Source organism: Archocentrus centrarchus, chromosome 1 (genome assembly GCF_007364275.1).
Source record: "Archocentrus centrarchus isolate MPI-CPG fArcCen1 chromosome 1, fArcCen1, whole genome shotgun sequence".
Lineage (NCBI taxonomy): Eukaryota > Metazoa > Chordata > Actinopteri > Cichliformes > Cichlidae > Archocentrus > Archocentrus centrarchus.
In genome coordinates, this window is record NC_044346.1 from 14061253 (window position 1) to 14079128 (window position 17876).

Sequence of the window (17876 nt, forward strand, 5' to 3'; positions counted from 1 at the left end):
GAGCTTTGTGACTTTGTGAAAAGCCCTCTATAAATACATTTCTGACAATTGCATATTCCTTTTAGTACCGTCTTTCCTTACTTGGCCACTTAAATAATGCTCCTCTGGCCCATATTTACATACTTGGGCTGCCAGAACAAAAGCTGTGGACTTCCACCTGGAACATATTTGGCTTTGCACCAGTTGGTGTCATTAGCATGCTATCAGGGTAAGGAGACTCTGCAACTTCTCTGCTCAAAGTGAGTCAACATCAAACTGAACTGTGTGCAAACATCAAGACCTCATTCCCAGCTCATCCACTGTCAATTCCCCCCCGAAAATCCCATAAATACTTTTTTTTTTTTTAAAAAACCCCTGCTTCATTTTCAGCCAAGATGGCTGTATCCTGTTTTTTTTCTTTTTAGAAAACAGTGCGTCTTTGTGGAGATTTAAAGCTGAATCTTTTCAACAGTTAACTTTCTTTGACAGTATGCCAGCACTTGAGGGCTCACTCACTCTTCTGTATTTCTAAATAAATGACAAAGCAATGATTTTAGAACTGAGCCACCAAAAACTTTTATACAAAAAAAAATATTCTTTTTTTTTGTCTTCCAGTTTTTAAAGTTACTGTCTGTTGTTTCATTCCTCCAGTATTTCTCCTGTGCTGAGAACAAAGCATGTCTGTACCTGCTTGGCCGTCGCACTTTTCCTAACTCTGCACGGTGATGTCATCTCCCTATGCTGAGGAGCACTGCGCTGAGCCTGTGCTTACGGTCTGAGCCTGACACTGTAACAGCCATCTCAGTGAGCAACTGATGATGGGTTCACTCCCTAACCCCAGACGCTACACACAGGCATTACAAGAGGACGGCTGTTTATACAAAGTCCCAAACACTAAAAGTGTGCACCTCTGTCCATAGAATTATCACTGGCCATCTGGCCTTCTGATTAAATTATAAGAAGTCTTCAAACTTGGAGCTTTGGCAAGTGTATCGAATCGCTTCCTCTTTGGTGTGATTTTTGTGGGTTACAGTATATAGGCTGCTATAATAGTGCTACCTGCGGCCAAAGCTAGCTTTATGGTGATATATGGTCTCCTATTGTTGTGGACCTTGTTGCCAGTAGCAGTTTATGTGATCTGGCTTGGTATTTAAAGATTGGGTGTGATAATGTATGCTCTCCTGCTCTCTCTGTAGCCATTCCCAGGCAGGTCATGTGACAGTGACCCTTACACAGCCAGAAGGGGTGGAAATCGTGCAAACAAGATACTATACTAGAGTGCCCGTTACATATAAATACATGCAAGTATCCTATATTTGAAGCTCTAGCCATTCTCACTCACTCACACGCACGCACACACACACACACGCACACACACAAGGTACTGCTGGCTTCCAAGCAGGTTCTGACTGGTCTTTCTCACCATCAACTCTCTTTGGTCTTCGAGGTTTTTGAGGAATGCTGAGAACTCTTGCAAAGAATCATCTGAAGGGAAAAAAAATAGCAGACTAAGACATGCATCCTAAAAGATACTGTGATCATTAGTTGCAGGTGCACAATAATAACTGCTGGTAGAGAAAGAACTGCAAACAAACATTTAAAATACAGGTCTACAACACGTGTTGGTAACAAAACCAGCGGTTTCAATATGATGAGCTCAACCCACACTTACCAATACATTTCTCATCGTCAGTCTTTGCATCGCCGATGTACTCAAACTGAAACTCTCCCAGGCACTGGGCAAACTTGCGCTGCGCCATCCCAAGCTCTACAGGGACATTTCAAAAACACAGTAAACATTAAATGCATTGTATTTCAAAAAAAGGGTACAAAATACAAATTATGCACTACAACTATTTGTCATCTTGGGAACCACCTGTGGAAAAGTGACATAATAAATACCATCTTGAACAGTAGGTCTGCTGCACCTAACTGTTAACCACAGTGCAAACATCCTGTCTACATCCTGCTGCAAATCAAACCCCCATGTACCAGCAGTGCAGGTACCACAGCTTGACACATGCCACAAAAGAGGGCAAACTATATTTAGCAAGTCACAGAGTACACAAACAAATGGTAAGATGATAACAATGCATAATTTAAAAGATGGATAGCCGTAAAGAAAAGCTCATACATTGGGTTCCATTTCTCAATTATGAAGATTTAATACACATATTTTTCAGCTACTGATACAATGCAGTATTTCATTTTCCTTTACTAAATTTATTATTGAATCATTTGTTATTATTAATCTCTGGCTCTCTTCCACAGTTTGTCTTTTGTCCTGTCTCTCTCCCTTCAGCCCCAAGGGAGAGAGCATCTGTTTTTTATGATTTGGCAATATATAAATAAAATTGAATTGAACTGAAACTGAACAATTAAAGTCATACAATAAAATAAAATGTTTGGTTTCCACAGCACATTCCTTAGTATTACATTATATTGTTTGACTACAGACATATGGCACTGGTCACTAGATTATGTAATTGGTTATGTGATGGTTTTAAGTTTGCAGTGCAAAGGATGGCACAGTGGTTAACGCTATTGCATCACAGCGAGTGCAAAGAATGCAAAATTGACAGTAGCTGTGAATGTGAGCGTGAATGGTTGTCTTTCTCTCTGTATTAGCCCGGTGATGGACTGGTGACCAGAATGTACCCTGCCTCTCACTCTTAAGACAACTGGGATAGGGCCCAGCATGGACAGACAGATGGATGGATTGAAATTTGCCCCAACATCCCAGAAAAACAGCATAAATCTCTCTGCTATCAACAGCAAACTTACGCAAGGCACATAAATATCAAACACCTTTCACAGTGAGTTACAGTTATTCCAAGTCCTAGCTTGTTTCCAGAACATACAGAATCCCCAGGTTCATGAACTAAATAAATGTCCATCTAATCATATTGATGTTATACTTTTAGTATACAGTGCTCTGAATATTTTTAGCCTGGACTTTATTTCTTTTGTTTGTTTGTTTTTAAATGGTGAAAATGCTACCAATTAAATCTACAGCAAAGCCCAAACATGTGAGAGGTGCCTGAGCCTGGCACAAAAAACACAGTTTATGTCTCAACTGGTCATCTGAGTCTGGAACCTACCGCTGGTCATTCTTGAAACCAGGTGTTAAATCTATACAATCCTGAAGCACAAAAGACATTAAAACCAAAACACCTGTGGTTGAGCCAACTGATCTGAAACTACAGGAAGTTAAAAAGCTGTTCCAGACAATGAGACAGCTTCTTATTATAGTATTGTTTGTTCTCGGAGTAGATTTTCATACAGGATTTGGAGGAAATGGTTTATTTTCTTGTGGGTGAGGTCATTGCCAATGTTAGAAATTAAAATTCATGTAAACAACAAATGAAGCATGTAAACTGCATGCAAGCATAACTTGCACAATTACTTTTTCTTCTTTAGTAAAAATACTATAAACCACAGTAACCAAAACTTGACTTCTGAGCATCTGTAAGACACAGAATAACTTTAAATCATCAAGACTGAAGTTGGGTTTCATCCTTTTCTATATCTCAAGCACATTACAAATTTTTTAAAAAAGGACAAGTTTTATTAAGAGATTCAAAGAATAGCAAAATCATCTGACTCAGACTCATCTTTGAAAGATTGTCTTAATTTAATGAAGTCAGAAAAAATGAGAAGGAGGCGTGTTCAGGATGACTTGTTAGCAAAGAATCACAAGTATCTGTAAGACTTCATTAGACAAATATAAACTTGTTTGAAACACTCCAAATACATGTTCATAATGTGCTTGTAATATACTGAAATGTTGTAGTAGAGGTGCCTTCTACCTTAAGTAAACAACCTGGTGAATGGTCCAGTATGCGAGAGCGCTTTCAATATGGGTTAAAGGTATTTTCAAAATAAAGGTACAGCAAATATAAGCCTGGCAGGTCATTATTTCGGAAGCAAACGCATATGCTGAATATAAGGGTTTTTTTTTTTTTTTTTTTTTTTGAAGGGACTGTAAATCTAGCAGGAATCTAAACCATACCGACAGCAAGAATTCAGCCCAGGGTGCACAAGTCCATAAATGGTGACTCTGGTCAGCCTGTTCTCATCCTTAATTGGCAGGACATGGAATGACTACAGACAACAGAAGCAGGACTTTATTGGCATGTTTTGCTACCAGCTTTGATAACAGATAATTTATTGAGTAATACCAAGTTCTGCAAAGCATCCAATACTTTTTTTGGGATCTGGCCTCCTGCAAATCTGAAGCAACTTCTTCTGGGAAGACCTGACAGTTGTTCCCATAGTCCACATAAGGTACAGTGATTCTGTTGATTAATCAATTAGTCAAAAACACGGATTCTCCCAAAATGTTACTGAGTCATTCACCTTAATGTTGTACAAGCAGAATGTGGTTTGCCACTGTCAGGTGCAGCAATGCATCCACATAGAATCATGATCCTTCTCTTTAGCTAGGGGAATAGGCAAAAACCGTTTTTACATTTCACATACATCAGACCACAGGACACTCTGCCACTTCACCTGAGTTCATCTCACATGAGTTTTGGCCCAGAGAAGGTGGAGTGTTTCTGGAGCTTGCTTGCACTCCATTTTATTTTTTTGCATGGTAGTGTTTTGAAGAAATGAACTGTGTTCACTGCCAATGGCTTTCTGAAGTGTTCCTGAGCCCAAACAGGGATTTCCACTACTATGTCTGTTCTTAAAGCAGTTTTGCCTGAGGGCAAAAGATCATATATATAATTTATACCCATACAGTTGGAAGAAGAGGTCACAGATAAGCAGAAATGTATTTCACAAACTGGTGAGCAACCTGCAGTGAAGATACCACCTGACACTGCATCACAGTCTACTGCTCTGCAGAAAGTCCTGAAAATACTGTAAAAGCAAAAGGAGGCAGAAAGTGTTGACCATTTCTAAAATTGCTAAGCACCTTTTTTGCGTTATTATTTATAAATAGGTTTTCATATCAATGCATAACAGTATATGCCAATACTGATATAAAATTCAGGAAATCACTCAGTATAATGATATAATAATAATATTTCTCAAGTGTAATTGTTAAACCATTTTCCCAAAATGAAGCAGTGCCTCACCACTGACCACACATTGTTTTGTTCCTGGCCTGTCTGTTATTTCTGTGACAGACAGACTAGTGACCCATCCATGGTGTATCCTGCCTCTTACAGTATGGAGAGCCAGGATAGCTTTGAGCACCCCTGTGACACCAAAAGTGGATGGAGGTTTTGCTCCTGTTTTCTAATTTCTTCTGTTACCAGAATAAAAACAGCAGAAAAGTTGTTATAAGAGACCGCACAAAATGTTCACACCATGCACTCTGAAACTGGCATGAGCTGTAATACTTCTAATTTCTTTCATTCATATCTCAATACATTTTTTTTGTTGTAATTGCCAACATTGCACCCCCCACTGCATCTTAACTGTTCTCCTCAAGGCTTGATCATGTCAATGTTATAATATGCTATGATCATTTTCAGTAGTGTTAGAAGAATGTGAGGTTTGGTATGGATTTATGACATTGGACCTTTCATTAAGGCATTTAAGTCACCTGCAGGACTCAATTTATCCAGAAACCTACATGAGTGTGGAGTGCAAAGGTCAACTGCTCAATGAGCATAAAAACATGTTGTGAAAACATGACACTGAGCCACACCTTAAAGCCTTAACACACCATATTGTGCCTGATGCAAGGTCAGAATCACGGCTCTAAAATCAGTGCCATTCAAGCAGTTATGGTTTTATTGTAGAATATAATCAATATACATATTTTCTGCAGGGATTTATTAAGCTCTGAGTTGTGTCAGGAATTCAGATATCAATGAGGTGCTCACTTCTCTGCCTTTCATAACTTCTACTTATACAACCCTGTTTGCAAAAGAGTTGGTATGCTGTATAAAATTTAAAAACCAGGATGCAGAAATTTGCACATAATTTAAATCCTATATTTCAACCAAAAATACCACAAACACCACATTCTGTTCATTAAAGTTACACTTAGACTCCTTAAAAAAAAAAAAAAAATTAATAAATTATGCAAATTATGCTGACTTTTTTTTTTTTTTAAAGAATGACATTCTGGCATCAAATTCAAAGTCAGTTTAAACAATCTGATATCCCTTTGCTTTATTATAAGTAGTATAACAAAGTTTCATACATTCAGTCTCCTAAATGTTTCGGGTTGTCTGTTTTTGTGGACAGGTGCTGACTGTTATGTTATCAGGGAAAGAACAAGAAAAAGAGCAGATGCAGATCTTTTGAATTTTAGTTTATTAGGATATGAAACAGCTTTTTTTTTTTTAATGTAGAAAGGGTAGGATAGAGGCTAAAACTGGATAATTAATGTGCACTCCAGAACACTGATGTCAATGAAAAGATTTGCAAGGTTTTTATTAGAGCCACATGTGCAGTGCAAATCACACCCATCCACAATCTGATTACATAGACTGCAAGCATGTTTAACACGATACAGGGTGGACAGTGCAGGCCAAGCTGTGGACTTCATTACATAAAACACAAAGAATGAATGTTACCCAGTTACATGAAGCTCCAGCAATAATCAACACCAGGCAACACTCAGAAGAGGGGAGAGAAAAAAAAAAAAAAAGCATTGCATCCCTGTACAGTTCCAGCTTAAGTTTCAACAGCATAGATCAACTGGATACAATCAGTGCAGCAATAAACAACGTGTCAGATGAGAGGTCTACAGAAGAGATTGAAACGATAGTTCTTTCATCCAGGACAGCAACTATCACAAGATAGAAATACCACACACGCTAGGGCACACAAGAGTCCAAAGCAAAGGCTTCGTCTGCTTTTTGCCTTTTAAAGCAAGGCATTTCAGAGCAAACCTGGGAACTGTCAAACTTGGCTAGTTTCTCTGCAGAACGCCAGAGACCCTACTCTACTGGCTGTATAGGGTGAGTCATACGGACCCCACCTTACTTGTATCTGATATCACAGGCTGTGCTGTTCTATAACAGGAAAGCAAAGGAAAATAAGTGGCCAGCTATGTGGCATTAACACTGGTATCCCCCATTCAGGAAGAAAAAAAAAACAGAACCAAACATGCGTAGTGAGTTACAGGATTCTGGTTATTGTGGGACATCACAGATCAGAGGACAAGACTACTGTCAAAAAATAAAATTAAAACAACAACAAAAGTAAAAGGAATCGAAGAGAATCCTTAATAGAAAACTCTGAAAAAAATTATTTAAAGCCAAACATGGTGGTTGTCCTGTACCTCCCCCTGCTTTATATCAGCTGAACTAAAAACATAAGCCCATTGTGTTGTTGCACATAGCGTAGAATGTTGTTGGCATGGCATTTGTTTAGTGCTCTGTTGGGATGAACCAGAGAACCTGACTGAGTTGGCGCTATGGATTAAGCCATAAATGATGCTGTAATGCTGTGAAGCGCTGCCCTTGCCAAGTAGAATTTTATCCTGCTTTGGGGGGGGGGGGATCTAAATGTTAACTTGGTGCAAAAATCAACAGGCTTTTTATACCTTTTAGAATTAATCAGATTACAGTTTTGACTTTCTCTCCATTCATTTTTCTAGCGGTTTGGATAATCAGCCCAAAATAAATGCTTAGGCATCACTTAGATAGCTTCTGAATGGCTAGTACTATAAGTACTATGCATACCTGCTCATCATCTCTCCATTCCCGTTTCTCCCAGGAAACGCCTGTACTTTGCATGCCCCTCAAACTTTATAATGAATAATTGGAAAACATGTTAAGTATACCACACTGTCTATGACAGTGTGGTATATGACAATCCATACACACAAAAAAAAAATTGCAACTCATTTGTCAGTGCAACATGGCAACCCGCAACCCTATTCAAAGGGTGTGCGCATGCATTAGCTTGCCATCTTAGCTGTAGGCTCATTTCAGCTCACATTACTGCAAAGATACAGTGACCTGCAAGACCTTAAACACACAAGAAAAGAATGATGAGTTAAGGCTTCAGATAGGCGCAACAGTGTTCATGGAAAAATACTCTTATCAATTTGAGTGTAATTGATCCATTGTAAAAGAAAAACACACCTTCAAACCGTGGACAACAAGTTATAACACAAAGCACTGGTCTCTCTGCAGAGCCAGCTGTGCATCGACTTTGTATGGACCATGTCAAAAGGGCAACACTGGAAAAAACAGATACAGAAATATACAATTTGCACAGTGTAGTGTCACCAAACACAAATATCAATAGTCCCTAGTTCACTAGTTACTTGGGAAAAGATTTAATAACTTCACTGTTATACTGTGTCATCCAAAAATCACTAGACATTTAAAGGTCTGACAGACAATACTGATATCAAATTCTCTAATTCCCTGGGACTTCATGAAAAATGACTGATTAATCCATTCATTTCTCAAAAACTATGAATGTTTTTAATTATTGCTACTGAAAGTTTTTTTTGTTGGGAGGGGGGAAAGGACTTTCCTGCAGACCAACAGCTAAGAAGAAGAAAAAAAAAACAACAACAAAAAAAACAAAAACAACAATGACAATGGTGAAGCTGACCCCCCAAACAATTAACTTTGGATAATAAGTGTCATTGTTTTATCAGGATAATCGATTAAATTACAAAATGATTTGTTGTTGCAGTGCTACCAGCTTTGGGAATGGAGCCAGATTGCTTAAAGCACTGTGTTGGAACAGACATTATTAAACAGATTGCTTATTGCAACCTACCCATGGGAAGATACTGGCACTTACTACAAGTTGTATATTAATATCAGAACAGCAGAGTTGCTGGTTACATGACTACAATTGCTCCCAATAAATTAAAAAAAAAAAAAAAATGACCCCATGGGTTTTCTGTGACACTGGAGTTAAAATGTTAGAACAGTCTTTTTTTTTTTAACATCTTGTTACAATACTTTTGCTGTTGGCGTGTAGTGTGACTGCAACTAAAGTACGTCTGATAAAACATCAGTTATCCAAACTTTTAACATGCTGAGTGTTTTGAAGCAGGAAGTGTAACATGCATGTTCAGACTGCTGCAGCTAAGGTTTTCCCCAAAACAAACTAAAATGTAAGGCCATGTCAAAGATCAGCTGCAGAAGAAGTCCACAGTGTATTTATTGGACAGCTGTTTGTTATGATATTTCTATAGTCTCATCAGATGTGCCACTTAGGTCAGAAGTTGCCTGTCGCAGGCCCACAGCGCTTACACGCCACGCCTTTCCACAGTCCTTCCTGTTCCACTCTCCCATCTTTTCCAGGCTGTATCCCAGCTCCACTTGCCTTCCACCTTTGCCCTCACCAGAGCCATCCCACCAAACCCCTCCCCCAGCTCCCTGCCCAGAAAGCATGCATTACTTCATTCATATATTCCTGATCCTCAAAACAAGTCTGCTTGGTGTGACTACACTGTCCATAACCACCAAGAGGCTGATTACAATATTTCGCCATCCGAGGTATCCCCCCCCGCCCCTCGCAGATACCAAAAATGCTTTCCCTTTCATTATGCAGTGAAAGGTGTCCGCACCAAAAAAGGAGCCCTTGAAGCACTGCAATACACTTTTATAGCAGACCTCTTTCTGGCGAGAGAGATAAGGAGCGTTCCTCCCACATGACTTCACGTCTTGTGCTAATGCGATTTTAATGAAAGATTGTGATGTGGCTCTTTGGCAGAATCAGTAATGTGATTACAGAGACGAGCAGTGAGCCAAAGCACACCATGGCAGGCTACTCTTAAACCTGTCTGCCAAACAGAGAGAGACCTTCACATGGCTGGGCTTTCAATGTGGAACCAAAAGCGGAAAAATAAGAAAAAAATAAATAAATAATACACTTTTCAAATTGTTTTCCTGAGTCATTTGGTCAATTTACCAGAGCAAGTCCAGCTGTGGATGTGACAAGCCTGACCTTGCTGCAACTTTGTCCAGATTACTACAGCACAATAAAACAAACTAAGCTGAGAAATGGGCAGTGCCAAGACTGCATCCAAATAAGCTCTTCAGAAATGGAGAACTCAAAACCTCCTGGGCGAGCAAAGGAGATATCTCTTGTTTACTAAAGACAACAGTGACAAGGGTACAGACCGAACACAGTTCCTGTGGAGGAAACCCTCTGAAACAGAAGCACATCTGCATGCTGCTCCACTAACGGGCACTTCCATGTCATGGCTCTCTGGCCCAAGGCCCCGCTTCAAAGTTTCCTCCCAGAACCAAGGACTTTCCATAGTGGGACATCCTCCCAGCTGTAGCAGCCAAGGGAGTTACTGAAAGGCTGAGAACAGACTGGATTTCTAGAACAACAACTCTACTTTGGACTGCTCAAACACAAGATTCTTCTGAGGTCAACAATAAAAGGAGTCATCATGCAACTCTAAAATCCACACTTACATTTTATTCAAGATTAAATCTGTCAGTGTTTACTACAGAACTCTAAATAAAACATTGGTACAATATTGCAGAGTGTTGCAGATTATTGTGAAGTTGATAGTGATTGTCATATCCTAAGGAACACAGAGCTTAGCTCCCTCAAACCACCTCTACTCATGAGAAAAAAAACAAAACAAAAATCTGAGTGCAGAATCTTGCATCTAGAAATGTGAGCCTTTCAACTTCAAAGTGGCAAACTACAAAAAGCAGATTTAGAGGAAGAAAACTGCTGATAATTTGTGAGATTCTCTCTAAAGAGGCTAACAAGCACAAGGTCACAATCCCGTGAGACACTATTATCAGAGTATATCCACTTAAATAGAGCTAAACAGTGACTGAACTCCACCCTGAGTGTGTACATTAACACCGTAGCTTACTTAGACTTTAGCTATGGCTCAAAATACTGTAAACTTTACAATACCACTGTGCTTAGACACAGACCCTGTTCATACCTAGCATTAACTTGGGTGGTCCCACAATAAGTGCACACCTTCACAGTACAGGTGTGAAGAAACCTAGGATGTATTCAGCCATAGTGTTTCCTGTGTCCTGGACCAGAAGGACTGGTTAATCAACTGGCATGCAGACCCACGCAGGTCTTTTGCATACAGAAATCAGGAGTGGGGAAGTCAGATCTCAGAGGCTGTTGCTTTGCAAGTGACCTTTTCCTACTGTCCAGTGTGAGCTGATGTACCTTTGATCAGATCACCTAAAAAATATATTAATGCCAGGTATAAACAGCGTCACAGTTTTCAGACGGCAGGGTGATGGACCTTAAGTGTATGATTCTGGTTTAAGAATCTGATTAATTGCAGAAAAACTTGTGGCTATAAACTTCAATCCCTTTCAGGCCAAACACTGCAGTACATTCAGTTATCAAGCTTAAATATCTGACATTAAAGAAAAAAAAATAAATCAGAACTTATTAAATTACATGACTCAATTTCAATTAATGGCAATATTTTATTTTTCATTTGTACTAAGGAGACAACCCACGGACACATGCTACAGTCATGAAAAAAAAAAAGTTTTCACAGAACTCTGTAGTAAAGCTGCACAGTTCATGAATCATGAGGCTTGCTTAAACCTAAGTAAACATTATGAGTCATAGCGTGTATACAACAATAACCTGAAGTAACCGTTTTCTGTATGGCTCACTTGCATCACTGTGGAGGAATTCTGCCACACTCCTCTTTAACATGTTGCTTTGCACATTGAAGTTTGCGGGCATTTGTTTATGAACAGCTCTTTCATTCCCACCACAGTATTTCAAACAGGTTGAAGTCTGGACTTTGAGCAATTGCAACGCCTCGATTCTTTTCTTTTTCAGTCATTCTGTTGTGAATTTGCTGCATTTTCTTGCTGCATGACCAACTTTGGACTAAGCTGTAGCTGTAACAGATGGCCTCACATTTGACTCTAGAACACTGATATACAGAGGAGTTCATTGTCTACTTAATGACTTCAAGGCATCCATGTCCAATTGCTGCAAAACAAACCCAACTCATCACCCCTCTACCACCATGCTTGACAGCTGGTATGAGGTGTTTGTGCTGATGATGTGTTTGGTTTCCAAAGTGGTGTTGTGTATTCTACTTTGGTCTCATCTGTCTAAAGAACATTGTCCCAGAAGTCTTGTGTGTGTGGTTTTTTTTTTTTAAGATGCATCTTTGCCCCCCCGAATTGTACCATCATGAACTTTGACATTTAAGTGCTAACTGAGTCCTGTAGAGTTTGAGATGTAACTCTTTGATTAGCAGCACCTGGCTGGTACTTGGTCTTAGTTCCTATGGGAGGGTGTCCTGAGGTTTTTACAGGGCTGCCTGAAGTCCTGTGAAAACCCTTTTTCACAGGACTATACAAGTAACACCTAACGAATGTTTTCCTTATCGACCTTTCTGATGAATACACTGGTCAGTAAATTGTTAATTTAAAAAAGATTGTTTTTGTGCTAACAAAATCACTGTTTTGATTAAATGAGAAAGAAAGGATGTCTCTCTCACAGGATCTCTTTCAACTTGAAGGGCTACAACAAACTTAGGACATTTTCCCTATAAAACCATTTCAAATTATTAAAATTGATGCTTAATTTTCTCTGGATCATTAGTTTTTCAAAGTCAGCTACTCAACCCAGGCCAGACTAATTAGTCTTGCTTCAAATTAACCCTCAGAATAAGAAACAGCCCTAAATAGAAACAGAAAGCAAAAACCGTCACTTTAAGTTTAGATAGCATCTAAAGCCACTGCACCAATTTGCTGAAGTAGCTCTAATGTTTAAATTGTTCTATTGTTGCCATTACCAAATAGTGTAAATGCCTCCTGATTACAGGGATGAAAGTATATCAAACAGTCATTTAACACTGGCAGCAGGGACAAAATGGTCTCCATGAAGGGCCCCAGCACAGGCCAAGTGAATTAGGCCAAGGAAACTTCATTAATGTCAGAACATAAAAACATGACCATCACTTCCTTCCTGAAACTGATTTTGCAATAGTCCCACTGGGAGAGCATGACCAGGGTTTCCTATTTCTTGTCATATTCTGAAATGACAACACAGGCTTAGTGACAGTAAGCAGTGTTTAGAGATATGCTAGTGTGCTGAATACACTGAGAATCAACAGCAAAAAAGTGGCGCACACTTTAACTACAGTCGCATAAGGTGTGAAACAAGATACAGCATGTCCTCCTGAAACCGGACACTATGTAACTGCTAGGTTACACCGACGCAGCAGTGCACCAATATCACCTCATCTGCCAGTGACTCACCACAACACTTTGTGGAGCTCCCACCAAACTTTCTGTTGCTGCAAAAAAATACTTCCAGCGTTCTATTTTGTGCAGCTGCAAAGCTCTGTTTGAGGCATGTGTGAAGTTCTGTGTGGACATCTGTGCATTGTCCAGTTTTACTGTCATTGCCACTACAATGGCACCAACTGTGGACCAAGCGGTTATGAAAGTAGCAGTATAAAAATCATAGCCGAAGGGTCCATGTACCCGTCGACAAACTTCCTGGCCTAAGGTAGAAGAAAGTCAAAAGTTACAGCAGGCACATTAAACATACATAAACACATAAGGACAGTTCCAGGATGTTCAATCACATCACAGTTGTGATGGCTGAATCATGCTTGGAACATTTTAAACATAATATGGCCTCTGAGATTTGACAACTACCCTCCTGATTATTTACACAGATTGAAGGATTTTAAGTTTATCAGATAAGTATTAAAGTTGAAGTGCAAGGGGAGTCACCATGATGAGAGGGGTCAGAGTAGCAAAGAGGTCCAACGAGACCACAGAAACACTCAACATGTGACGCAGCCTGCAAAAAAGGCTGCCAAAGATGCAGGCCGAGAATCCCGGCCGTGCACCAAAACAGCCAAGCAATGACACAAATCAAACAACTCGACTTTCCAACATTTGTCATCTTAACTTCACTGGCTTCAAATCGCTCTCAAAACTGTGTCCAAAAACTGGAGCTTAATGAACAGTTTGACACAAACTGCAAATAAGGCAATGCACTATTGAGCCCCGAGTCCTCGTCCAGCAAACCTCTCGGCTGTGAGGGGAAACCCTCGCTCAGGGCAGCCACACACGTGGGGGTGCGACCCGTCCGGCCATCCAGCAAAATGTGGCCCCTTAGTGATGTTGGCAACTTCGCTGCTTTTAACCTGTGGCAATAGCGCTGTGTAGAAGTAATCCTTTACAGACTTGTTACGAGCCTTTATTTGCATTGTTACTAAACCACACAAATTTAAATAATGGACACAGTTTGACACCTTCAAGTTAAAAACTCATAGAAAAAAAGCAAACAAATTAAATCTGTTTTTTTGCACATTAATCTATAAGTGCTTACATTTTAGGAAACAAACAAAAAAAAACCCTAAAAGAAATAAGTCTGCTCGTACAGTTAAAATACATAATGGACTTTGTCCCATTTTGCTGTTTATGCTTTAAAAACCAACATTAACTTGATGTGATGCACACTGGAGTCAGACAAAAGGTGCTTTGACAAAATTAACTGACCTAATGAACACAACCAGTTAATATGCACTTATAACACTGGGTTTAATAACTTGTGTTAGGGTGATGCATTTTTGTCTGTCAAAGTTCATGATAAAACAATGTAATTCAAATGGAAGGATGATGTAAATGCATTTAAAATACATCATAGGCCAAAATATTTTATAGCTCAGCACAACAGTAATGTACAGCATTACAGGGCAGGCCAAAAAAGGCTTTTTTTTCCCTTTATAAGCTGCAGAGAGGGTAAGACTGAGTCTGCAGGCAAGAGGTAAAGATGATCTTGAATCTCGGCAGTGCCTTTAACAGCACAAACTGTTTGCATTGAAGGAGCTATCCCACATGGTGTCAAGGGTACAGTTTTCCTGTACAAGGAAGAACACTTAGATGTCACCTACAGCTCAGCTTCCACTAAAATACCTCAGGATGTCAACAGAAAAACAGATTAATATCACGAGCCAGTTTTTAAGATCAGGTGAAATATTTTGACGCCTGTGAATGTGAGCTTTGAGAAACTTTAAGCTGTTTTTAAGGCAAATACGAAAGTCATACCGGAGACCAGCAGCACAGACAAACATACAAAGAAGCAAGCCTGAGAGGAAATTTTAGCTCCTATCAGCTTAAAAAAAAAAGCTCACTCCAATAGGAGTGCAATGATTTTATGTTAAACCTGTCAGAGACTGTTTAAGTAACTAGAAATGATTCATAGCATTTCCAGCAAGCCAAAGCAGTGTGTTTTATAAGTGCTTAAGTCTGACGTTAAGCACTGGGCACCCTTCAGACAAGCCCAGGCCATGAGATTAGAGTTCAAGGAGATAACAATGTAATCATTTTAACCCAGCTGAGGTGTGTGACTATGAACAAATACAGTAAGGTATTATTAAAAACCCTCCAGGGTGCCAGGAGGACTCGAAGCTCATAAAACAGAATCAAAACTCTTAAATGAGGCTTCCTCCACATTACCTGACAGTCAGCAGCACTTCTGCTGCTTAAGCACCTCATAAAGGGAGATGATACAGCTCTGCAGTTTTATATTAGGTTTTCGTTTTTCACTTCACTTGTCTTTCAGGCGCTTTCCACGCACGTTTTTTGCTCATTTTACTTGCAGTTTCGGGGTTATTCGTTTCACTACTAGCTTTCGTCATTTTTAATGATTAATATATAGGCGGTATTGATGTCCGGGGCAACACTTAAGGTATTAAAATGCAACACCGTCTGAAGGGAGTGGACTCTACGTCATGTACACATCCCAAGTCTCAATAAATATTTGCACCAAAGCCTCAGACTAAATTGAGCCAAACTGACTATAACATTTCCCCTACATTTCTTTTTTTATTCCTGACCCCTTGTTTTAGTTTAGCTGACTATAACAGCCTGGCTTACAACATAACATAGGTGAGTGCGATTTGTGTGACTCACAGATTTTCTTGCACTATTTGGGGGGAAAAGTCAAACTTACGCTTTGTCGCATTGATGAGGTTCTTCCCATCTTTGTACAGCTCTTTGATGAACCTGTTAGTTTTGTCCAGCTCTGCTTCGTGTGCCTTTATTTTCTCCCTGAAGCTGGGGCTGTCCAAATAACACTCACTAAACTCCAGCGGGTGTAGTCCCATTGCTGTGACAGATTGATAGCTTCGCTTTCAAACAACGGAAAACCGGCAAAAAATAAAAATAAAAATCCCAAAATGCCTTTTGGTTTGCAGTCCGAACAAATAGTCGTTACTGTTAAACAACGGGTCGTTTTTTAGGAGGTTCCGAGTCGGGCTGAGAAAGCATAGCTACGTCAAGTAGCAGCAGCTAACGGTGTTTAGCATGTTAACTTCTGACACGGGCTCATGGGCGGCGTTTCCTCGGCTGTCAAATAAGACGAGGAACTGCTAGCAGGTATAATGGTCAAGAGGTGACAGATACGGTATCGCCTGCAGGAGTCATCGGAAGTCGGTTCACATAAGTGGTCCAGAAGTCAGAGTGTGCTGTGTCCGATTTTTTCCTTCCTCCATCAAATGTGCTCCACCTAGCCAAGTGACAGATTAAAAAACTCCGCCGCTGACATTTGCGTGCGTGTAGCAAACTTCTGCCAAACAGCGGTTTGGGCCGGATGGTGTAAGTCAGCACACTTCCGTCTTCGCCTCTCCGCATGCACGGTGACCGCAGTTTTCGCTCTGTAGTGGGGAAAAATGATAACGGGGGGTTTCATTTACCTAAAAGCATCAATAGTGCGCTGTAACATGGATGAAGAGTTTATTGTTTTGCACCCAAGAATCAGGCAGACCTTCCTTTGGGAAATCAAAGCAGCTCTCTGGTTATCTATGTGCTGGAGGATAGAGGTCATTATTTCTTCATTTGGCAGTGTGTACAAAGGTCCCCTGTTAAACAGATGCACTTAATTTGTACATGGCACGCTTATATAGTATTGTACAAAAGTCTTGAGCCGCCCTTCATTCTTTGTATTTTGCTTCCAAAGAGCCACGCTAACACTTCTCCGGGCTTTCTTAAGGTTTTTAAAATTGTTTCACTCCAGTCCTTGTACCTGACCATTTTCAAAGGAAAGCGTTTCGTTTAAGCCACTGAACACTGACCTAGGAATCACTCTTTATTCTAGCTTAAAGACACCTAATTCAAGGGATGATGGAGTGTTGTGTCGACACAAACAACTTAGAGAACCAATTTTAAATTGTATCTTTGGCATTTTTGGGACAAGCTGCTAGTAACAAAGATAACAGTTTGACAGACAATAGTATTTTTGCACTAACAAGATGATTCCCAAAGAGTTATTAGCAAAAAACTTGGCATCTCTCATCATGTGTGCAGGGTGTCCTTAAAAGATTTGAGGAAACAGGATAAGTGGAGGACAAAAGAAGTGGCAGACCTAAAAATAAATAAAACCATCTATAGCAGACGAACAGTATCTGAAAGTAATGTCCTTATGAATAGGGAAAAAAATCCAGCAAAGACCTGAAACAGATACATCTGGCCCTTCAGTTTTTCCATCTAATGTTCACTGAAGCCTCAAACTGTCTCAGTAGAAGGGTGGCTGTCAAGAAACCATTTTTCAGGAAGGGAAACAGAAAAAAGGCTGAAGTATGACAAATTACACAAGAACTGGACTGAAAAATCAGTGGCAGCAGGTCTGATTCATCTAAATGTTAAAATTTTGTTTTAAGTTTTCACTATGTATGGAGTAATTCAAGAGGTACAACAGTGACTACAGACACCTAAAACACAGCAGAGGCTCTGTCATGGTTTGGAACCGCATTTCAGCCAATGTTAAAGATCTGGTCAAAATTGATGGAATTATAAACACAGAAAAGTACTGTCAGATTTTGATCCACCATGCAATACCATCTGGAAAGCATTTGATTCATAGCAGCTTCCTTTTTCAGGATGACAATGATCCCCAACACACTGCCAACGCAGCAAAAGCATACCTGGATGAAAAAATACAGTGGAACACCATCAGTGATGGATTGG

General features: G+C 39.8%; 1 protein-coding gene across 2 annotated transcripts in view; it reads right to left on the bottom strand.

Annotated features, from left to right (window-relative positions):
• Nucleotides 1-16476, bottom strand: part of arhgap10 (Rho GTPase activating protein 10) — a 49909-nt gene extending 33433 nt beyond the window's left edge. For both annotated transcript variants that reach the window (XM_030740679.1, XM_030740671.1), the window contains exons 1-3: nucleotides 15865-16476; nucleotides 1652-1747; nucleotides 1403-1464 (exon numbers count right to left, since the gene is read on the bottom strand). In XM_030740679.1, coding sequence (XP_030596539.1) covers nucleotides 1403-1464; nucleotides 1652-1747; nucleotides 15865-16018 — 312 coding nt within the window. In that variant the 5' untranslated portion in view covers nucleotides 16019-16476. The remainder of the gene's footprint in view (nucleotides 1-1402; nucleotides 1465-1651; nucleotides 1748-15864) is intronic.
• Nucleotides 16477-17876: the final 1400 nt, after the last annotated feature.